This window comes from Dipodomys merriami, unplaced genomic scaffold, assembly GCF_024711535.1.
Source record: "Dipodomys merriami isolate MVZ:Mamm:240054 unplaced genomic scaffold, mDipMer1.0.p SCAF_27, whole genome shotgun sequence".
Classification (NCBI taxonomy): domain Eukaryota; kingdom Metazoa; phylum Chordata; class Mammalia; order Rodentia; family Heteromyidae; genus Dipodomys; species Dipodomys merriami.
Window position 1 is genome coordinate 5,343,219 of NW_027204159.1, and position 23,678 is coordinate 5,366,896.

Sequence of the window (23,678 nt, forward strand, 5' to 3'; positions counted from 1 at the left end):
AACTCCTAAGGATAAGTGATCTTTGTTCAGATTAGGGGCCTAGGCTCTGGGGTATGTGATTTCTGAGAAATGGCCCCTCCTTCCCCCCTCCACCTCCCACCTAAGCAGAAATAGACTATATTTAGTGACCTTTAAGGTAGGAGAAAGGCTTCAGCCTCTCAGTCTGGGAGGGAAGAAGAGCTGGTCTGGCTGGCCTGGGCGGGGCTTCCTTAAAGGCTCTGGTCTGAATCCCTCCTCCTTGGTCCCCCATTGGGTCAGTGGCTCCTGCAGCCCTGTAAATGAGGGACAAATGAGAAGGGCTGTTGATTTTTCTCCCTTGGCCATTCAGAATTTGCTCACATAAATACTGAGAAAGACTCTGCCCTTTCCTCACTTTTCTTACTTGGCCCTGGGTTGGACCTGATTCCCGGGGGTGGGCAAGACCATGGGTAACCTGTTTATGCTGTGGGTGGCTGTGGGCATGTACTGTGCCAACTTCAGTGCCTCTGCCTGGTAAGTCCTTCTCTCTAGCCCTCACTTCTTACCACTCATTCCCACTGGTATCCCCATTCATGTCTGCCTCCCCTATTCTCTTTTTGGTAGGTCAGTGAACAATTTCCTGATCACAGGTCCCAAGGTAAGATGGTCTCAGCTTCCCTTTTTATACTTTCCATTCCTAAGGGGATTCTTCTGGAGAAAACAGGGAGGAGGAGACAGTGCCAGACCCCCTCACCCAGAAACCCTAAGTCTTGCCTGCTGCCCCACCCCAGGAGACCTGTGACAGGTGGAAACTCACAGTCCTTTTCCCTTTGCCAGGCCTATCTAACCTACACTACCAGCGTGGCTTTGGGTGCCCAGAGTGGCATTGAGGAGTGTAAGTTCCAGTTTGCTTGGGAGCGATGGAACTGCCCTGAAAATGCTCTCCAGCTCTCCACTCACAACAGGCTGAGAGGTGGTAAGTTTGTGTGGGAGCACACCTGTACAGGGGACATATTTCAGTCAGTCAGCACATGTGCATATGGTGTGAACATGTGTGTGTGTGTGTGTTATATGTATGTGTGTACAGTGAAATAGAAAAATGGCAGTGATCTGCTGGCCTGTCATTTCCTTACTATGTGGCATTGAATAAATTATCTTCCCTTCTCAATCCTAGAAACAGGAATGTCTCATTACAAATCTAAGAAATTGTTCTAGGTTTTTTATTTTTGTTTTGTTTTGTTGCCAGTCCTGGGGTTTAAATTCAGGGCCTTGCCACTGTCACTGAGCTTTTTTGCACAAGGCTAGTGCTCAACCACTTGAACTACAGTGCCACTTGTAGATTTTTGTGATTTATTGGAGATAAGAGTGCCTGCCTGGACTGGCTTTGGGATCTTAAGAGTAGGTTTCAGGCATGATCCACCATTGCCTGGCTTGTTCTAGTTTTGGTGTGTGTGTGTGTGTGTGTGTGTGTGTGTGTGTGTGTGTGTGTGTGTGTGTGTGTGTGTGTGTGTGTGTGTGTGTGTGTGTGTGTGTGTGTGTGTGTGTGTGTGTGTGTGTGTGTGTGTGTTGGCAGTCATGGGCTTGAACTCAGGGCCTAAGCGCTCTATCTGAGTTTTTCTTCTCAAGGGTAGTGCTTTATCACTTTGAGCCACAGCTCCACTTCCGGCATCTGTGCACTGTCTGTATTTGTGATTGTACACACCTTTGATTTGCATGAAATAAAATTAGGAAAAGGTCTCTGTGTTTGCAGCACAAAGGAGTTTTGTATCTTCTCAATTATCATAAAATCCCAACAAGAGTGAAGTTGAATAATCACCTTGACTTGACTTTGGGTGGGCTGTGTGTGTATGTGAATGTGTGCATGACATCTCTCTCTCTATATATATATAACTGTAGAGTGGTTTACATAAAAGTCTTTTCTTTTTTTTTTTTGGTCAGTCCTGGGGCTTGAACTATGAGCATGGGCATGTCCCTGAGCTCTTCAGCTCAAGGCAGTGCTCTACCACTTAAGCCACAGCACCACTTCCAGTTTTCTGGTAGTTAATTGAAGATAAGAATCTCACATACTTTCTTGCGTGGGCTGGCTTTGAACTGCAATCCTCAGGTCTCAGCCTCCTTGAGTAGCTAGGATTACAGGCATGAGCTACTGGTGGCCAGCTTAAGAGCCATTTTTGTAGAATAGAATTGTCTAAGAAAAGTTGTGGGAAAGTGAGTAGAGAAGGTGGGGCAAAGCAAGGTGTGGTGACTCAAACCTGTAATCCTAGCTATTTGGGAGATAGAGATCAGGAGCTCTTTGCCAGAGATCACTGTTCAAGACCAGCTCCAGCACACAGAGGTTCACAAGACTCCATTTCAGCCAGTGGTTTGGCTGGGCACAGTGCATGTCATCCCCAATGACACAGGGGAAGCACAAGTAGTAGGATCACAGCCCATGCCAGCCTGGGCATAAAGCAAAAGCCCTCCTAGAAAATAACCAAGGTAGCAGACACTAATGCTTCACACTACTCAGGAAGCTAAGATCCAGAGGCTGGCAGTTTGAGGACAGCCTTGGCAAAAAAGTCTGCTAGACCCCATCTCCAGAATAAGCAGCAAGAAGCAGGGTCGGCTGAGTGGTTCAGGTGTAGAATGCCAGCCTAGCAAGCCCAAGGCCCTGAGCTGAAACCCCAGTTCTGCCAAAGGGGTGGCAGAAACAACTATCTCCCCCACATTCTAATGGGGTTTAAATACAGAATAGGGATATACTAAAAGGATATATGATGCAGGTAAAAAAAAAAAAAAATAGGAAAGAGCTCAGAGGGCAGTAGAGTGCCTGCCTAACAAACATGAAGCCCTGAGTTTAAACCTCAGTACCACCACCACCAAAAAAAAAAAAAAAGTTTAAGAGCTCAATATCAGAAACCATAACCCTTATGATTAGCACATGGCCCAGACTGTTGGTCAGAAAATGTGTTTCTCTCTTTCCTAAACAAGCCTTATGGCCTTTCATCTCACCCTCTGTGGATTTCAGGACAGCAGGGTCATGATCTCAACACCAAGAATGGAGAGAATGGCCTTTGGTCTCTTCATTCATCTCTGGGTTTTAACTTCTCCATCTGTAGCATGGAGCTGCCCAGAACTTCCTCTTGGAATTGAGGTGGCTGGCAAGGCATACACTGTTATCCAAGGAGAGCATCCTCTTTAAGCCCAAAGGAGGTTGGAGGGGGCGGGGTGGGGGGGCAGTGGTGGTAATAGGAACATTGGTTTTCCAAAACCTGCTTCACATCATTGAGGACCAATTATTTAGTTAGTTTCCTCTTTCTCTCCAAAGCTACTAGGGAGACTTCTTTCATTCATGCTATCAGCTCTGCTGGAGTTATGTACACCATCACCAAGAACTGTAGCATGGGTGACTTTGAAAACTGTGGCTGTGATGAGTCAAAAAATGGAAAAACAGGTAAGCTGGGTTTTCAGATTGGAGTAGGAAAAGGGGAGGAGCTTCAGAGCCGAGTTGCTAAAGGTCAAAGTTCTTCACATCCCTATACTCCCACCACCCTTTCACTAGTAGGAACTCCTGGATCAAGACTCTTAAGAATTAAGACTGGGTCAGTGAGTCCAAGGATTATTAGCAAGTAGCTCTAAAAACATTAGATGACTGGGAATTAAAAAATAAAGAGCCAAAGAAAGTTTGAAGTTAGCCTTTGTGTTAGAATGGCTTGTCTGTAACTCAAAAATATTCAACTATTTGTAGACCAAAGAAACTCAGGTTTGTCACTAGTAAAGAGGGGACTCTAACAAGAGCAGTGTAGAATAATGGTGTAGAGTTCCAGAAAACCTGAGATGTGGTGAACCTTTATAATCGTCTGGACCAGCCCTGTGTGCCTACATTTACTGGGGTATAGACAACTTATTGTTCAGAGCTGAGAAGTGTCAGCAACGGGTATTGGGAATAGAACTCTTTCCACCTAACCCATGTGCCTATCTCATCTTCAGTTATAGCCTTATACCTTCCCAGCGCTCTTGGGATGGTTTGATTGTATTCTCCAAAAATATCATGACTCTTCTTCTGGGACTTAGCAGGGATCTGTATGCAGAACTTATTCTTTCCTTATATATAGGAGGCCATGGCTGGATCTGGGGAGGCTGCAGCGACAATGTGGAATTTGGGGAAAGGATCTCCAAACTCTTTGTGGACAGTTTGGAGAAGGGAAAGGATGCCAGAGCCCTGATGAATCTACACAACAACAGGGCCGGCAGGCTGGTGGGTATAGGAGTTGGCCAATGTTGGCAACAGCTTCACTTCTATCTAGACTTTCAAAGCTTACCAAGACCTGCCTCATACCTCTGTTTCATCCCCACAACCATCCAGCAAGACAGACAGCTATTCCCATTCTCTGTCTAACAAAGCCAGTTAGGTCTAGGCCCAGTGGCTTATCCAAGGCACTACAACTATACACCTCAGAGGCAGGCAATGAACTCAGATCTTCAGGCTCTATTCCTCTTCACATGCAGTTTTCTGAGGACACAGAGCGATAGACAATCAAGATTTTGTTTCCATGGATTAAAATGATAATCACCTGTTCTAGAACATTAACATTATTGTCCAGCCTGGTGTCCTAAAGTCTGTCTGGGCTATGAATTATTGAAACGGATACAAGTTTCTTTGAGGAGTCTCTTCTCCCCTAGGACTTCTGATGGGGAAGTATTTGAACTCAAATCTGGAAGCAAATTGGAGTTTAAAAAAATCATAGAAATTTCCCTGTGAATCTATACCTAGATTTCAGGGCTGTCCAGCATAAGGGGATCAGACTCCAGGAGCTCCCGTCCCTCTGAAAGAGGGCCTAGAGGGTGAATCCAAATCACCACAAATACTCAGGCTCACAGCTTCAAGGCAGTAAAACAGTGTCAGCAATCATATTTTCCTTTATAATGGTCCAAGTACTTCCTTCATAATTCTATTCAATCCCTCTCTTTCCTCTTTCTCCCTCACTCCTCTTTCTTCTCTCTCTCCTTTCTCTCCTCTCCCCCTACCTCTCTCTGAGGAATTGAACCCAGGGCCTTGTGCTAAGCAAGTATGCTCCCAATTCACCTATAAAGACACCTCCCAATTTTATTCAACTCTTACTCCAGCTGGGCTGATAGAGAAAACTATTTTTAAAAAATAATGGAGCCTAAGCTGGGCACCGGTGGCTCACGCCTGTAATCCTAGCTACTCAGGAGGCTGAGATCTGAGGATCGTGGTTCAAAGCCAGCCCAAGCAGGAAAGTCCATGAGACTCTTTTTTTTTTTTTTTTTTTGGTAGTGGGGCTTGAACTCTGGGCCTGGGCGCTGTCCCTGCACTCTTCAGCTCAAGGCCAGAGCTCTACCGCTTGAGCCACAGCACCACTTATGGTTTTTCTAGTGGTTTATTGGAGATAGGAGTCTCATGTTCTTTCCTGCCTGGGCTGGCTTTGAACCGTGATCGTCAGATCTCAGCCTCCTGAGTAGCTAGGATTACAGGCATGAACCACTGGCCCACAGCTGCCGTGAGACTCTTATCTCCAATAAACCACTAGAAAACCAGAAATGGCACTGTGGCTCAAGCACTAGAGCACTTGCCTTGAGCTGAAGAGCGCAGGGACAGCGCCCAAGCCCAGAGTTCAAGCCCCACAACCGACCAAAAACAAAACAAAACTGGAAGTGGTGCTGTGGCTCAACAAGTAGAGTGCTAGCATTGAGCTGAAGAGCTGAACAGCGCCTAAGCCCAGAGTTCAGCCCCACGACTGACCAAAAAAAAAAAAAAAAAAAGGAGCCTAGTGCTGGTGGCTCATGCCAGTAATCCTATGTACTCAAGAGGCTGAGATCTGAGGATCATGGTTCAAAGCCAACCCAAGCAGGAAAGTCTAAGAGACTCTTATCTCCAATTAACCAACAGTAAACCAGAAGTGGCACTGTGGCTCAAAGTGGTAGAGTGTTGGCATTGAGCCAAAATGCCCAGGGACCGCACCAGGCCCTGAAGTCAAGCCCACAATTGAATAAAATAATAATAATAATAATAATAATAATAATAATAATAATGATAATAATAATAATAGAAAGAAGCTGGGCACAAGTGGCTCATGCCTATAATTCTAGCTACTCACCAAGCTGAGATATGAGGTTTGAGGTCCAAAGTCAGCTCAGGCAGACAAAACCAAGACTCTTATCTCCAGTTAACCAGCAAAAAACCAGGAGTATGTTTCAAGTGGTAGAGCAACAGCCTTGGAGTCGGGGAGAGAAGCCTAAGAATAGTGCCAGCCTTTGAGTTCAAGCCCCACTGCCAGCACACAAAAAATCCTGACTGGGACAGGTCTCAAATGGTAAAGTGCTTGCCTAATAAGCATGAAACCCTAAATTAAATTCCTAGTCCCAAACAACAACAAAAACCAAACCAAACAAACAATAAAAAAAAAACCCAACCACACACACAAAATGAGAAACAAATAAGCAAACCTGCTCTACAAGTGATGAGAGTCCACTTTGAACGTTGTCCTAGCTCTCTCCTAGTCAGGCCGAGACACTGACTTAAAATCCCCATTGTCAGGCCTTTAAACCCCTGAACGGTCTCATTGAAGTATTTTTTATGAACTTCTTCAATCATCCTATGTTTCATCTAAGCAAAAAAAGCACAGCTGTGGGGCTGGGGATTTAGCTCAGCAGAAGGGCGCCCGCCTGGTGTGGGCAAGGCCCTGGGTTCGGTCCTCTGCCCTGGAAAAGAGAGAAAAAAAAAGCCCAGCTGTAAAATAGCCCATTTAATTGTTGGCCATTGGCCTTCCTTACCAAGAGCCATTCATTTTTTTGTGTTTCTCTCTCTCTCTCTCTCTCTCTCTGAAGGCAGTGAGAGCCACCATGAAAAGGACTTGCAAATGTCACGGCATCTCAGGGAGCTGCAGCATCCAGACCTGTTGGCTGCAGCTAGCAGACTTCCGGGAGATGGGAAACTACCTAAAGACCAAGTATGAGCAGGCACTGAAAATTGAGATGGATAAGCGACAGCTAAGGGCTGGGAACAGCGCTGAGAGTGGCTGGGATCCCGCTGAAGCCTTCCTTCCTAGCGCAGAGGAGGAGCTGATCTTTTTAGAGGAATCTCCAGACTACTGTACCCGCAATGCCAGCCTGGGTATCTATGGCACAGAGGGTCGCGAGTGCCTACAGAACAGCCATAATACATCCAGATGGGAGCAATGCAGCTGTGGGCGCCTGTGCACTGAGTGTGGGCTGCAGGTGGAAGAGAGGCGAACTGAGGCCGTGAGGAGCTGTAATTGCAAATTTCAGTGGTGCTGCACAGTCAAGTGTGACCAGTGCAGGCAAATTGTGAACAAGTATTACTGTGCACGTTTCCCAGGAATCACCCACTCCCCCAGCAAGGGCAGTGCCTGAAAATGCCTCACAAAGTCACCTGCTCAGTTGCATAACAGTGGAGAGGCACACAGCTTCTCTCTTGGAGGAAGCAGACATTGGAAAACAACTGGAAAATCACAGGGTTTGATTGTGGGTCTCATGGTATTTGCTACAGATAAGGAAATAGAGGCCCAACATTATACAGCACGTTTTTGGCAGAACTGGAATTGGAATGTGGGCCTCCTGACTTCTAGAACCAATCTTTCCTACAAGTGACTTAAGGCAGCTTGCTAAAAATGGAAGTTTGTCTGGGGGTCCAGTCTCCAGAGACACTCTCAAAGTATTTGTTCCTTTAAGTTTCAGGCCATGTCCCTCTTGGCTGTGCGTCTAGGAGTGAGAGACACACAAAAATGAGAGTTCTGTTTAGACTGTACAGCTCTGCTCTGGACCAAACTTCCCCCTCTGACAAACAGCAAATTATGAAGAAAAGTAAGAGACCATCTCCTGTTTGGAAGACTTTTTCTGTGGTGGGGTTTTCATCTGAGTATGCACTTTTGAAAAGTTATCCCCATGCAAGGAATTTCCCAGCTCATAAACCACCTCTGGAACCTAAGAGAAGGAATGGTCCCACTAAGTGGATAAGTGACCCTAAGTTATGACAATGTCCTACAAAAAGGGTTTTTCCCAGAGAGCTATTTTGTTATTTTCCCAGATTGGGAACTTAGCTTCATTTTTATTTTAATTTTTTTAATTTTTTTTTGGGTCTGGTCGTGGGGCCTGAACTCTGGGCCTGGGAGCTGTCCCTCAGCTCTTCAGCTGAAGGCTAGCGCTCTACCACTTGAGCCACAGCGCACTTCTGGCTTTTTTTTTTCTGCTTATGTGGTGCTAAGGAATCAAACGCAGGGCCTCATGCATGCAAGGCAAGTGCTCTATCACTGAGCCACCTTCCCAGCCCCTTAGCTTCATTTTTATAACAAATGTTTCTTGGATATATCCAGATGAAACATTTTATCACTGCCTTCAGAAACCTTAAAATCAGAAAGAGTTGGGCAAGAAGAAGAAATAAGGGGTGGAGGAAGGAAAGAGGAAGTTCTGCTTCTGGGTCCCATTTATACACGGGTCTAGCGAGGAAACTAGAAACTTAAAATTCCCAGACACTGACACACAAGAAATCAATACAGACTCACAGATTTAGAAGGTGTTATTTTAATGCAACCTAAGCAATTTGAGCAATAGGGAAACACTTTGAACTGGAACCATATTCAATCAAAGTATGTTTTAGTTTTTGACTTGGACTTCCTAAGGTATCCCCACATTAAGTCCTGCACCTCAGGGCAAGAGACTAAGATGTGGTTTCTACTTCTTTCATTTAGATCTTCCTATGGTAATCTTTGGAAGAAAGGAAGTTCCCCTGTAAGGACCTGTGCTGTTGTCCACTTGGTTTCTTAAATTTCAGTATCTCAGCTTTGGGAATCTCTCTTAATAGGCCTGGTTCTCTCCTGTGGGGAGATTTTTAAAAACCAACTGAAATGACTGATCACCAAGAGTGGGGAAACAAACCCCAGCTTGTTATTTTAAATAAAACAAGTTAAATTAAGCTAGACTATTAATTGCTAATAATGTTCTTGGGAAATCTTTAGTAAATAGAAAACACACATCATGGGGCTGGGAAGGTGGCTCAGTGGTAGAGCGCTTGCCTTGCATGCATGAGGCTCTGGGTTTGATTCCTCAGCACCACATAAGAAAAAAGAAAAAAAAAGCCGGAAGTGGCGCTGTGGCTTTAGCCTTGAGCTAAAGAGCTGAGGGACAGCGCCCAGGCCCAGAGTTCAGGCTCCACAACCGGACCCAAACAAAACAAAAAACAAAAAACAAAAAAAAAAAACATCATATTAAGTGAACATGCTATTACAAAATAGCATGTTCAGGATGAATCAATTTTGTTTTTAAAAATATGAACATAATGCCAGGCACTGGTGGCTCACACCTATAATCCTAGCTACTCTGGAGGCTGAAATATGAGGACTGTGGCTGGAAGCCAACCCAGGCTGGAAAGTCTGGGAGATTCTTATCTCTAATATAGTATCCAAAAAAGCCAAAAGTGGAGTGATGGCTAAAGTAATAGAGTGTTAGCCTTGAGCAAAAGAAGCTCAGGGCCAGCTTATAGGCTCTAATTTCAAGCCCCAGGACCTACCCACACACAGATACATACAATGAACATAGTTGCCATTATGTAATGCCAAGATCATTTTCCTTTGTCTTATACTTTCATCTAAATAAACAAACTTTTGTCATCAGAAAATGTGTGATTTTTAAGTGCTTAAACATGATTTTTTTTTCTTTCTTTATTTTTTTTTTTATTATTTTTTCTGGTCGTGGGGCCTGAACTCTGGGCCTGGGCGCTGTCCCTCAGCTCTTCAGCTCAAGGCTAGGGCTCTACCACTTGAGCCACAGCGCCACTTCCGGCTTTTTATGTGGTGCTGAGGAATCCTTAAAGCCCTTAAACATGATTTTAAATTTATGTTAGTTGGGCTGGGAAGGTGGCTCAGTGGTAGAGCGCTTGCCTTGCAAGCCTGAGGCCCTGGGTTCGATTCCTCAGCACCATATAAGCAAAAAGAAAAAAAGCTGGAAGTGGTGCTGTGGCTCAAGTGGTAGAGCGCTAGCCTTGAGCTGAAGAGCTGAGGGACAGCACCCAGGCCCAGAGTTCAGGCCCCATGACCGGACCAAAAAAAAATACACAAATAAATTTATGTTAGTGATAAAAGCGAAGTTCAAAAAGGAAGTTGGCATCTTTGGAGAAACTATAAGCCAGCGCTTTAAAAGTTCACCCTCTTAAAGACTAGTGAATTTTAAACCACCATGCATATAGTTAGGGTCCAGTGGCTCACACTTATAATCCTAGCTACTCCAGAGACAGAGGCTGCCATCTCGATCAATAATTGAAATTGATGATGGGCATCTGTCATCGTAGCTATATGGAAAGTGTAAATAAGCAGACTATTATCCAAGCTGGCCTAGACATGCATGAGAAAACCTATTCAGGAAAAAAAAAAAAAAGGGAAGGTGGATAAAGGGCTGAGAAGTGTGGCTCAAGCAATAGAGGACCTTTCTTCCTTTCTTCCTTCTTTCTTTCCTTTCTTCCTTCCTTCCTTTTTTCTTTTCTTTTTTTTTTTTTTTTTTTTTTGTCGGTCATAAGGTTTGAACTCTGGGCCTGGATGCTGTTCCTGAGCTCTTCAGCTCAAGGCTAGTGCTCTACCACTTGAGCCACAGTGATACTTCCTGTTTCCTAGTGGTTTATTGGAGCTAAGAGTCTCGTGGACTTTCTTGCCTGGGCTGGCTTTGAACCATGATCCTCAGATCTCAGCCTCCTGAGTAGCTAGGATTGCAGGCGTGAGCCACCAGCGCCTGGCTTCATAGAGCATCTTTCTATGTCAAGGACATAACGAAAGGTTTTCCCTATCTCTTAACTTCAAAGGAAGGGATTAAAAAACATACACTGAAGTATGACAGAGAATGTGTGACAGAGAAAGTATGACAGAGAAAGACAGAGAGTATAATAGAAAGAAGAAATAGAAGAGACACTAAGGGCAAAAACTTTTAAACTTTGAAAAGGCATCCAAGCCAGGCACTGGTGGCTCACGCCTGTAATCCTAGCTACTCAGGAGGCTGAGATCTGAGGACCGAGGTTCAAAGCTAGCCCAGGCAGGAGAGTCAGTGAGATTCTTATTTCCAAAAAACCGCTCACAAAACTGGAAGTGGCTTGGTGGCACAAGTGGTAGAGTGCTCACCTTGAGCTGAGGGGCAGAGGGACAGTGCCTAGGCCCAGAGAGTTCATGACCGACCCTCCCTCCCCCCCAAAAAAAAAGGCAACCAAAAGAAATGGTTATTTTACATTTTTCTAATTTGGGGAGGGGAAGGGAAATAAAAGCTGAAATAAGGATACAGGTTGACCCATTGTAACAATGATATGTACAAGACACTTTGTTGAAAATGAACTTTACAACTTTGGGGCAGGGAAGGGAGGAGTTGGAGTGGGGAGGGAGGAATTGGAGGGGTGGGGAGGGAAGGGATGGTAGGAGAAAAACAGAGGAGGGGATAACAATGCTGGAAAGAAAATGTACTCATTGCCTTACTCATGTAACTGTAACCCCCTCTGTACAGTATCTTTACAATAAAAAATATATATTATATAAAAAAGAAATGATTATTTCCCCATCTGTATAGAATCTTTACAATAAAATTAAATTAAAGAAAAAAAGATGGGGCTGGGAATGTGGTTTGGTGGTAGAGTGTTTGCCTAGCATGCATGAGGCCCTGGGTTTGATTCCTCAGCACCACATAAGCAGAAAAAGCCAGAAGTGGTGCTCTGGCTCAAGTGGTAGAGCACTAGCCTTGAGCTGAAGAGCTGCTGAGGGACAGTGCCCAGGCCCAGAGTTCAGGTCCCATGACAGAGAAAAAGAAAGAAAGAAAGAAAGAAAAGAAAGAAAGAAAGAAAGAAAGAAAAGAAAGAAAGAAAGAAAGAAAGAAAAGAAAGAAAGAAAGAAAGAAAGAAAGAAAGAAAGAAAGAAAGAAAGAAAAGAAAGAAAGAAAGGAAGGAAGGAAGGAAGGAAGGAAAAAAGGAAGGAAGGAAAGAAAGAAAGGAAGGAAGGAAAGAAAGGAAGGAAGGAAAGAAAGAAAGAAAAGGGCTGGGAAGGTGGCTCAGTGGTAGAGCGCTTGCCTTGCATGCCTGAGGCCCTGGGTTCGATTCCTCAGCACCACATAAGCAAAAAAAAAAAAAAAAAAAAAAAAAAGAAGAAAAAAAAAAAAAAAGAAAGAAAAAAGCCGGAAGTGGTGCTGTGGCTCAAGTGGTAGAGTGCTAGCCTTGAGCTGAAGAGCTGAGGGACAGCGCCCAGGCCCAGAGTTCAGGCCCCACAACCGGACCCAAAAAGAAAGGAAGGAAGGAAGGAAGGAAGGAAGGAAGGAAGGAAGGAAGGAAGGAAGGAAGGAAGGAAGGAAGGAAGGAAGGCAGGCAGGCAGGCAGGAAGGGAAGGGAAGGAAGGAAAAAAGAAAGACATTTCCATGGGGCTTAGAAAGAAAACATAAAATTATTAAGTTATATGGTCCTAAGGTTTAAACCTTAAATAAGGATGCCAAAGTTCCCTTCCTGAAAGCTAGGGAAATGAACGAACACACTTTTCTCCCTTGTTAGGAATTTCTATCAAAGAATCCAGATACCTAATGCCTTGATATTTCCTCTGTGCAGATATGCTCAAAATAATTACAGGGGGAATTTTCAGAAGCAAAATCATCCCTGCTACCTTGATCAAATGATCACTCCAGGAGAACAAGCCTTGTGTTTACTGTAGAGTCTTTTTTTTTCTTTTATTGGTTGTGGGGCTTGAACTCAGGATCTAGGCTTTGTCCCTGAGCTCTTTGCTCAAAGCTAGTGCTCTCCCACTTTGAGCCACAGCACCACTTTCAGTTTTTGAATAGTTAATTGGAGATAAGAGTCTCACAGGGACTGGCTGGTTTTGAACCTTTATCCTCAGATCTCAGCCTCCTGAGTAGCTAGGATTACAGGCATGAGCTACCAGTGTCTGGTTACTGTGGGGTCCTAACAGAAGTTTTCGTTAAGAAATCCCAGACAGCTGGGCTGGATGACTCATGCTTGTAATCTTAGCTACTCAAGAGGCTGAGATCTGAGGATCAAGGTTCAAAGCCAGCTCAGGCAGAAAAGTCCATGAGACCCTCATCTCCAATTAACCACCAAAAAGCTGGAGGTGGAGCTCTGGTTCAAGTAGTAGAGTACTAGCCTTAAGCAAAAAAAGCTCAGGGACAGCACTCACGCTCTAAGTTCAAGCCCCAGGATTGTCACCAAAAAAAGACAGAAAGAAGAAAGAAAGAAAGAAAGAAAGAAAGAAAGAAAGAAAGAAAGAAAGAAAGAAAGAAAGAAAGAAAGAAAGAAGGAAGGAAGGAAGGAAGGAAGGAAGGAAGGAAGGAAGGAAGGAAGGAAGGAAGGAAGGAAGGAAGGAAGGAAGGAAAAGAAAGACAAGAAAAAAGAAATCCCAGAGATATGGTAATTCCATGAAAAAAGTTTGCCTTGCCTAGCTGCTCCAAAAGCTCATAACCTTCTACTCCCTTCTCCTTCCCAGACTCTTCTGTCCTCATCCATCTTTCCTTCAGAGCAATCAATCACAAACTACCCTTCTCACATGGCTCAGGGGCCAGAAACTAAAGAAATTTAGATTTATTTACATCCATCACCTTCCTGTCAAGGATTCATTCCAGCATCATTCAGATTCATTAGTTACAACCATCCACCCCTTCCCTTTTGGTTCATCCTTAACAAGCTGGCTATCATTAAGGTGACAAAACAATAAAACACCTATGTTCAATGGGTTCAGGGACCAAGACAGGCAGATTGACCACAGTTTGCTTGGAAACCTGCTGAAAGGGAATCATTTCATCTAGAGAAAGCTGTTCACCAGTCTGTCCCTACATTTCAGTAAATACAGGCATTGTGTCATTTGCCAAGAGAATGTATTCCTGCTTTTCTAATCTAGAAAATATGTTCATCCTTGTTAGGTTCCTACAAAGCTTTTTCTCCATGGGGCGCCAGTGGCTCAAGCCTGTAATTCTAGCTATTCAGGAGGCTGAGCTCTGAAGATCGAGGTTCAAAGCCAGCCTGAGCAGGAAAATCCGTGAGCCTCTTATCGCCAATTAACCACCAGAAAAACAGAAGTGGTGCTGTGGCTCAAGTGGTAGAGCACTGGCCTTGAGCTGAAGAGCTGAGGGACAGTGCCCAGGCCCAGAGTTCAAGCCCCATGATTGACCAAAAAAAAAAAAAAGGCTTTTTCTCCCTTGCCTTCTTCTCTTTCTTTCCATCTGACCTTTGATGTAGGAAAAATTGGGGACTCTTAAACCCTCAAAACCCCTGCCAGAGTCCACTAGGGTCTACTATTACAATCTATTACTCAATCTACTCAACAGTTTGAAGTTTGGTGATCATAAAGAATAAGGGAAACAAGAGTGGAGAGAGAATAACTGAGCACCTATTAAGGAGATTTTATCTCCTTCAATCTTCAATTAAGAGTTACATCAAGCAAGACACAGGTGGCTTACACCTATAACCCTAGTTGCTCAGGAGGCTGAGATTCCAGGATCTTATTTTGAAGCCAGCTTGAATAGTAAGGCTGTGATACTCCTGCCTCCAACTACTTAGAAAAAGCCAGAAGTGGTGCTGTGGTACAAGTGCTAGCCTTGAGCAAAAGAAGCATAGAGACAGGCCCTGAGTTCAAGCCCAGGAGTGATACCAAAAAAAAAAAAAAAAAAAAAGCTACAGTCAAGTCCTCAGTTGCTTATACCCACAATTCTAGCTATTCAAGAGATTGAAATCACAGGATAGAAGTTAGAAGCTAGTCCTATCAGAAAGTTCCCAAGGCTCCTCTCCAACTAATAGTTGGGTAGAGTGGTATTTTCCTCTCATCCTAGTGTAAGGTCCACTCCGGGATGGCTAGCAGACTCCACCCTCCTTGCAGCAAAGTCTTCACCCAGTACCTGCGTTACCTAGGCAACTGGGACACCTGGAAGAGGTCACATCTGAATTTGATGTGGCCACACCTTTCCCCGCCCATACCCTACATAAGGCCTAGCCCAGGCCCAGACGCTCTCTTGCTCTTCTTTTCTAGCTCTCTCTGCGCTCTCTCTCTGCTCAAGCTCTAGCTCTTTCCTCTCTCTCCTCTCTTTCCCAGCCACGTGGAGTGCCAACCTTGCCTGGTCCCAGCAGGTCTACCCCTTACCTGAATACCACGTGAGTGCTACTGTTCTTACCCCTCTCTCTGCTCTTTTCTCTCTCTTTCCTCTCTTCCCAGCTCTCTCTCATTCCCAGGCCTTTCCCAGCCACGTGGAGTGCCAACCTTGCCTGGTCCCAGCAGGTCTACTGAATAAACCTACCCCTTACCTGAATACCACGTGAGTGCTGGTGTAGTTCTTACTCGGTTACCTCTTTTTAAAAACCTAACACCTAGCTATTGCAGAAAGCATTAATAGGATTCTTGTGCCCAGATAAGGATCCCCAAAGACCACCAAGAAGCCGATTCCAATGCAAGTACATGAGAGTCCTTTATTGCAAGATGGAGCCTAGACTCACAACCATCACCGACGCAGCAGGTCAGAGTTGAGAGCCCCGACCTTTCCTCTAGCAGGGTTTTTATAGGGCTTTTAGGGACTTCTATGCATCATCGCAACACTTAACAAATCATATCACACCTTGGAAAACCGACCAGGTACTAGGGATTGGCTGGTTCATGGAGTTGATGCTCTTCAAAATGATTGGCTAAAGCAGATTGTCTGAGTGGCAACTGAGTGGTCCGTAACTTGCAGGAACATCTGGAACGTTGGGTTTTTCCTGTTATCTGCTGATCAGCTGTAGTTAGTGGAATTTACCATAAAGAGGGTTGTTCCTGGAATTTGGGCTCAGGATCAAGGGGAGTTGCTGACACATTTCCCAGACAAAATGAAATCCAGACCTCAAATTGCTATATTTTGTTCAGTCTTCACAGGATGGGGTCCAGACTGGCCCAGACAAAATCATGACCCTGTCTCAAAAATAAGCAGAGGAATAGAAGGTCTGGAGGCATGGTACAAGTGATAGAGCAACTAGCAAGCAAATGAACCTGAGTTTAAACTCTAGTTTGACTTTACACATTTTTTTTGGGGGGGGGAGGGGGCCTGAACTCTGGGCCTGGGCACTGTCCCTCAGCTCTTCAGCTCAAGGCTAGCACTCTACCACTTGAGCCACAGTGCCACTTCTGGCTTTTTTTTTTCTGCTTATGTGGTGCTGAGGAATTGAATCCAGGGCCTCATGCATGCAAGGCAAGCAGTCTACCACTGAGCCACCTTCCCAGCCCAACTTTACACAATTTTTTAAAGTTACAATTGTTAGGATCTTGCCATGCAGTTTATAGGGTAGAACATATGATTAGCTTGTATTCTAAATCTAAAATTAATTACAGAGATGTGATTTCAAACCTGCTACTTTATAAACTCAAATTATTTCCCTTACAACCATTTATTCTCTGAGAGGCCAGGGTCTCCAGCAACATTGTGACAATTAAAACAGGCTTGGAGGATGGCTTATCATTCATATGCAGTGAAAGGTATCCCCAGCTGCCTCTTCCACAAGTAAGAGACTCATATTTATCAGCCCTTTTCCAGAAAGAAGATCCTTTTGATTTGCAAAGCAGAGAGCCTAGCTCCTGCTGACTTGAGACAGCAGAATCCTAAGTCTCCAGGGGGTATTCAAAGGAAAAAGGCTAATCTTTATTGTCTACCTTAGAGGTCAAAATTTCAAGAGCAGATGTCAAGGAAGGGGTGTTTATTTTATACAACAGAGGAAGAAAAAAAACAGACTACAGAGGAAAACAAGTTCTAGCATGAAATCACAAATACTCATAATCCTCATTGATATAACAACAACAACAACAACAATCTTAGGTTGAGGGGGAAAAAAAGGCTGGGATCAGAACACAGGCTTCTAGGAGAGGTTAAAGAGCTTTGAACAGGAATAGAACTCAAAACCATCTAATCCTACAGACTGGCTTGTGTGACCTCATGGAGGAAAGTATTTTATAAAGCAGAAGAGATTAGGATTAGACCTCAAGGCCCTTGAACAACCTCCATGTCTAGGCCATCTAACAGGCTGCCCTTCCCAAGGTGAGACTTCTGGAAAAGGATGTGTGACACACTCCAAGGGATCTGGAAGACTTTAGACTGTACTTTGCCAGAGATGGACTTGAGATGGTGGCTGGAAGAGTGGGGATGTGTGTGGGGAAACACCTGGTAGTTGGTGCTTAGACACTGAGGGGGGGGAAAATTGTGATAAAGAAATTGGAAACCAAAGAAAACAATTTTTTGGAACTTAGACAACAAACAGGAAAAACAAAAACAAAACTTTCTTTTCCTTAAGATGGAGATCGGGCTGCGAAGGTGGCTCAGTGGTAGAGCACTTGCCTTAAGATGGAGATGATTTTTTTTTCTTTCTTTCTTTTTCTTTTTGCAAGTCCTGGGGCTTGAATTCAGGGTCTGGGCCCTGTTCCTGAGCTTCTTTTGCTCAAGGCCAGCATTTCACCATTTGAGCCACAGTGCACTTTTGGCTTTTTCTTTTATGTGACTGAGGAATAGAACCCCGGGCTTCATGCATACTAGGCAAGCACTCTACCACTAAACCACATTCCTTGGAGATGCTTATTTTAATAAAATAACCATCTCTATCCCATAATTAGATAATATATGTTCAAAAGCAACTAGTTTAGCCAGGCAATGGTGGCTCATGCCTATAATCCTAGCTACTCAGGAGGCTGTGATCTGAGGATTGCGGCTCAGGCAGAAAAGTCCAAGAGACTCTTACCTCCAATAAACCACCAGAAAGCAGGAAGTGACTCTGTGGCTCAAGTAGTAGAGTACTAGCCTTGAACTGAATTGCTGAGGGACAGCACCCAGGCCTTGAGTTCAAGCGCCACGACCGACCAGAAAAACAACAACAACAACAAAAAAAACCAACTAGCTCCTTTTGGGTATTAGTGGCTTATACCTGCAATTCTAGCTACTCAGAAGGCTGAGATCTGAGGATCCCAATTCAAAGCTAGCTTAAGCAGAATAGTCCATGAGACTCTTGTAAGGACTGGAGAAAGGTGACCTCAATGGGGCTCAGGCAGAAGTTTAAGTGGGAGACACAAACTGTGAGCCTACACCAGTTGTGGGTGTGCAGAGCAGGAACTAATGGCAGAGAGCATTTATATATATAGGGAGGAGGAGGAGGAGGAGGCATAACTGGAGCAGATGAGGAAGTGGCCTCAGAGCCTGGGACCTCCCACTGGTCCCAGGTGTGCCAGTTACCTGGATTACAGGTACTGGGCAGGGACTTCTAGGGAGGGCCGCATGCCTGAACATATCCTTGACCACTTACCACTGCATTGTCAGAAATTGTCCAGATCAGGTTGGGAAGGTGACTCAGTGGTAGAGGGCATGAGGCCCTGGGTTTGATTCTTCAGCACCACATAAACAGAAAAGGCTAGAAGTGGTACCATGGCTCAAGTGGTAGAGCACTAGCCTTGAGTTGAAGAGCTGAGGGACAGTGCCCAGGCCCAGAGTTTAAGCCCCACAACTGACAAAAAAGAAATTGTCCAGATCCGAAAGTAAGGCCTTTTGGCTTTATGGAGTCCTTGAGTAGAAAAGTATCTAAAGAGCATAGGAGACATCCCAAAGGAGTGTCTGGGTTCAGGAGAGATTGATATCAGGGACCCCACTGGAATAAAACACAAGGAGAGAGTCTGGTGAGTGGAGAGAGAGAGAGACAACAGATAGAAGGCATCCCTATCCACCCAAAGTCCCTTAGAGTGAGAATCAAATTCTTGCTTCAGGTGTTTCCAGACTGAGAACAGACTAGCCGATAAGGCATAGGGGATCCCTCTAGCATTGCAATATGTGGAAAGATAGACAAACAGAGGGCCTGTAGGTAGGAGTCACTCACCAGTCATAGAGGGGAGACAGTGTGTTGAATACCTGGCCAGCAATGGTGAAGGTCCGATGTGCAGTCCCTTTGGACAGTTTGGGGTCAAACTGGCAGCCAGGAGACAGACTGATCTTGGAAAGAGACGTAAAGAGGAATCAGCAATTCCTGACACTATCCTTTCCCAGGTTTTGGCACCAGATGTAAGGGTTGGAGGAGACCTCCATACAGTTCAGAAGATGAGAGTTTATTACAAGACGCAAACCGCAGGCCTGCACCAGATGTGGTGTGGAGAGAAGGAAATTACATTGGAGAGAGATTGTATAGGGGAGGGGAAGAGGAGATGTAGCTGGAGCACATGAGGAAGTGACCTCAGAACCTGGGAGACCTCCCACTGCCCCCAGGTGCACAGTTATCTGAGTTACAGGTGCTGGGTAAGGACTTCTAGGGCCATGTGTAGTCTCCCACTCAGAGAAAATTAAGGGGAAGATAGTCAACATGCAGTTTTGTTTTTTGTTTTTGTTTTTGTTTTTTTGGTCAGTCGTGGGGCCTGAACTCTGGGCCTGAGCACTGTCTCTCAGCTCTTCAGCTCAAGGTTAGCACTCTACCACTTGATCCACAGTGCCACTTCCAGCTTTTTCTGCTTATGTGGTGCTGAGGAATTGAATCCAGGGCCTCATGCCTGCGAGGCAGCCTACCACTGAGCCAACTTCCCAGCCCTACATGCAGTTTTTCATGGAAAAACAAAAACAAAAACAAGGGGCCATTTTTCCAATTAACCACCCAAAATCTGGAAATGAAGCTGTGGTTCACATGGTAGAATGCCAGCCTTGAGTGAAAAAGATAAACGACAATGTTCAGGTCCTGAATTCAAGCTCCAGTACTGGCACACAAAAAATATACAGCTGGGCTGGGCGCTGGTGGTTCACGCCTGTAACCCTAGCTACTCAGGAGGCTGAGATCTGAGGATCGCAGTTCAAAGCCAGCCCGGGCAGGAGAGACCGTGAGACTCCTATCTCCAATAAACCACCAGAAAACTGGAAGTGGCGCTGTAGCTCAAGTGGTAGAGCACTCGCCTTGAGCTGAAGAGCTGAAGGACAGCGCCCAGGCCCAGAGTTCAAGCCCCACGACCGACAAAAAAAAAAAAAAAAAATACAGCTGGATATCAGTGGCTCATGCCTGTAATCCTAGCTACTCAGGAGGATGAGATTTGAGGATCATAGTTCAAAGCCAGCCTGGGCAGGAAAGTTCATGAGACTTTTTGTTGTTGGTGCTGAGGCTTAGGACCTGGGTACTGTCCCTGAGCTCCTTTTGCTCAAGCCTAGCACTCTACCACTTTGAGCCACAGCATCACTTCTGGTTTTCTGGTGGTTAATTGGATATAAGAATCTTTTGGACTTTCCTGCCTGGGCTGGCTTCGAAATGTGATCCTGAGATCTCAGCTTCTGGAGTGACTAGAGTTACAGGTGTGAGCCACCAGTGCCCAGCTCTGATTTACTACCAGAAACCAGAAGTGGTGCTGTGGCTCAAAGTGGTAGGGAGCTAGCCTTGAGCGGAAAAAGCTCAGGGCCAGTGACCAGGCCCTGAGTTCAAGCCCCACAACAAAAATATTAGAAGATAACAAAAAATTAAAATAAAATATCCAAGCTGGATACAGGTGGGTTACACCTGTAATCTTACCTACTCAGCAGAGGTTGAGATTTGAAGATCCTAGTTAGAAGCCAGCCCAGGCAGGAAAGTCCAAGGGACTCTTATCTCCATTTAAGTATCAAAAAGCTAGTAGTAAAGCTGTGACTCAAGTGGTAGAGTGCCAGCCTTAAGCACACAAGCCAAACAATAGATCAAGGTCCATAGTTCAAAACCCCAGTACTGGTGTGCGTGCACACACTACACACACACACACACACACACACACACACACACACAGAGCAACTATTTGCCTAGGTGAGGTGAAGTACATAGCTCAGCCAAGAGGTGAGAGGCACTGAACACTACAAGAATGCTCTGAAGCTGGATGTTGGTGGCTCACTCAGTGAAATAAGGAGGTCAGGTCTGTCTGGCACCATATTGGCCACATGGATGGTAGGTTCTGTCTAGCATCTTGTCTTCATGCTGGGGGAAGGACCCCACCTGTCTCCCAGGTAATGGGCATACCCGGATCCCTGGAGGCAAGGGCAGGCACTTGGCTGATAGGTTACTGAATCTGTCAGTCCAGTGCCTGGGACTGGGAATTTCCTGAGGATCTGCCCCCTGTGCCGACCTATTTAGGCCCAGACCAGCCTAGCAGTCAGGACTCCATGCCATGTATGTCTCTGTGCTCGTGTCCTGTGCCCTGTGTCCTGTGTCCTGTGTCCTGGCTCCTGGCTCCTGGCTCACCTCCAGTCATCTTGGCATCCCAATTCAGCTCTAGAGCTGAATTGGCTTGTTGGTATTGTTTTTGTTATTTCTTCCCTCTTTAGCATGTTTGCTAGCTGTTTATATGTATTGAGTACTGTAGCCCTTTGTAACAACTGGCAGCCTGCAGCCTGTTAACAGCATAATAAAGACAATAATATTCTATATTTTTAAAAAATTTTTTTTTATTGTAAAGATACTATACAGAGGGTTACAGTTACATGAGTGAGGCAATGAGTACACTTCCACTTCCTCTTGAACATTGTTACCCCCTCCATTGTTTTCCCCCTACCATCCCCTCCCTCCCTCCCTTCCCCAAGGTTCTTTCTTTTTTTTTTTTTGATTGTGATTAAGTGATTACTTAATTTCCAGAAATTCACAGTATTGTGGAATAATGATGCTCATTTAAAGTCACAAGTTCATTCTAACTTTCCTGGAGCAAATTGTCTATCACAGTCTGTAATATATAACGGTGCTCATATGTTATATACCATATATGTGATCAGCAGCATGGGGATATTTAGTAGTGGTTCAACCAGATGAGTGGGAGTTCTTTGTTTCTTAAGTCCTGTTAGTTTGGTCATATCACCTAACATTTTGGATTCATCATCCACTTATCAGGGAGACCATGTACTGTTTGTCTCTTCGTTCTTGGCTTACCTCGCTCAACATGATTCCTTCTAGCTCCATCCATTTCCCTGCAAATGCCATTATTTTGTCATTTCTAATGGCTGCATAGTATTCCATTGTGTATAGATACCACAATTTTTGGATCCATTCATCTGTGGTGGGGCATCTAGGTTGTTTCCATATCCTAGCTATTGCGAACAGTGCTGCAATAAACATGGAGGTGCACGTGTCCTTGTATATTGGTTCCTGTTGTTCAGGGTAGATGCCTAGAAGTGGTATGACTGGGTCGTAAGGGAGGTCAATCTTTAGCTTTCTAAGGACCCTCCAGACTGCTTTCCAAAGTGGTTGTATGAGTGTACATTGCCACCAGCAGTGTAATAGCATTCCTCGTTCTCCACATCCCCTCCAACATTTGTCGTTGGCTGATTTGTGGATGTGGGACATTCTGACTGGGGTAAGGTGGTATCTCAGGGTTGTCTTTTTTTTTTTTTTTTTTTTTTTTTTTTTTTTTTTTTCAGCAACTTTTTCTTTTTATTTTTATTTTTTTTTTTTTTTAAATTTTTTTTATTGTAGAGATACTATACAGAGGGTTACAGTTACATGAGTGAGGTAATGAGTACACTTCCACTTCCTCTTGAACATTGTTACCCCCTCCATTGTTTTCCCCCTACCATCCCCTCCCTCCCTCCCTTCCCCAAGGTTCTTTTTTTTTTTTTTTTTTTGATCGTGATTAAGTGATTACTTAATTTCCAGAAATTCACAGTATTGTGGAATAATGATGCTCATTTAAAGTCACAAGTTCATTCTAACTTTCCTGGAGCAAATTGTCTATCACAGTCTGTAATATATAACGGTGCTCATATGTTATATACCATATATGTGATCAGCAGCATGGGGATATTTAGTAGTGGTTCAACCAGATGAGTGGGAGTTCTTTGTTTCTTAAGTCCTGTTAGTTTGGTCATATCACCTAACATTTTGGATTCATCATCCACTTATCAGGGAGACCATGTACTGTTTGTCTCTTCGTTCTTGGCTTACCTCGCTCAACATGATTCCTTCTAGCTCCATCCATTTCCCTGCAAATGCCATTATTTTGTCATTTCTAATGGCTGCATAGTATTCCATTGTGTATAGATACCACAATTTTTGGATCCATTCATCTGTGGTGGGGCATCTAGGTTGTTTCCATATCCTAGCTATTGCGAACAGTGCTGCAATAAACATGGAGGTGCACGTGTCCTTGTATATTGGTTCCTGTTGTTCAGGGTAGATGCCTAGAAGTGGTATGACTGGGTCGTAAGGGAGGTCAATCTTTAGCTTTCTAAGGACCCTCCAGACTGCTTTCCAAAGTGGTTGTATGAGTGTACATTGCCACCAGCAGTGTAATAGCATTCCTCGTTCTCCACATCCCCTCCAACATTTGTCGTTGGCTGATTTGTGGATGTGGGACATTCTGACTGGGGTAAGGTGGTATCTCAGGGTTGTCTTTATTTGCATTTCCTTCACCACCAGGGATGATGAACATTTCCTCATGTGTTTCTTTGCCATTTTTATTTCTTCATTTGAGAAGTCCCTCTTTAGTTCCCTTGCCCATTTAGTAATTGGTTTGTTGGGTTTGGGAGGGATTAGTTTCTTGAGTTCCCTGTATATACAGGATGTTAACCCCTTGTCTGATATATTGCTGGTAAATATTTTTTCCCAATTAGTTGGTTGTCTTTCTAGCTTGGTTGGGATAGATTTAGCTGTGCAGAAGCTTTTTATTTTAAGGTAGTCCCATTTGTCGAGTCTCTCTCCAATTTGTTGTGACCCTGGGACACTGTTCAGGAAGTTCCTTCCTGTGCCTATTAGTTCAAGTGTCTCTCCTACTCTGTCC

The 23,678-nt window shown here is 44.5% G+C and overlaps 1 protein-coding gene across 1 annotated transcript; it reads left to right on the forward strand.

The window, feature by feature from the left end:
- Nucleotides 1-424: 424 nt before the first annotated feature.
- Wnt8a (Wnt family member 8A) lies at nucleotides 425-7,332 on the forward strand. Its single transcript, XM_070035985.1, has 6 exons — nucleotides 425-492; nucleotides 583-616; nucleotides 796-934; nucleotides 3,266-3,391; nucleotides 4,053-4,195; nucleotides 6,787-7,332. The coding sequence occupies exons 1-6, from the start codon at nucleotides 425-427 to the stop codon at nucleotides 7,330-7,332; spliced, it is 1,056 nt and encodes a 351-aa protein (XP_069892086.1).
- The last annotated feature ends 16,346 nt before the right edge of the window (nucleotides 7,333-23,678 follow it).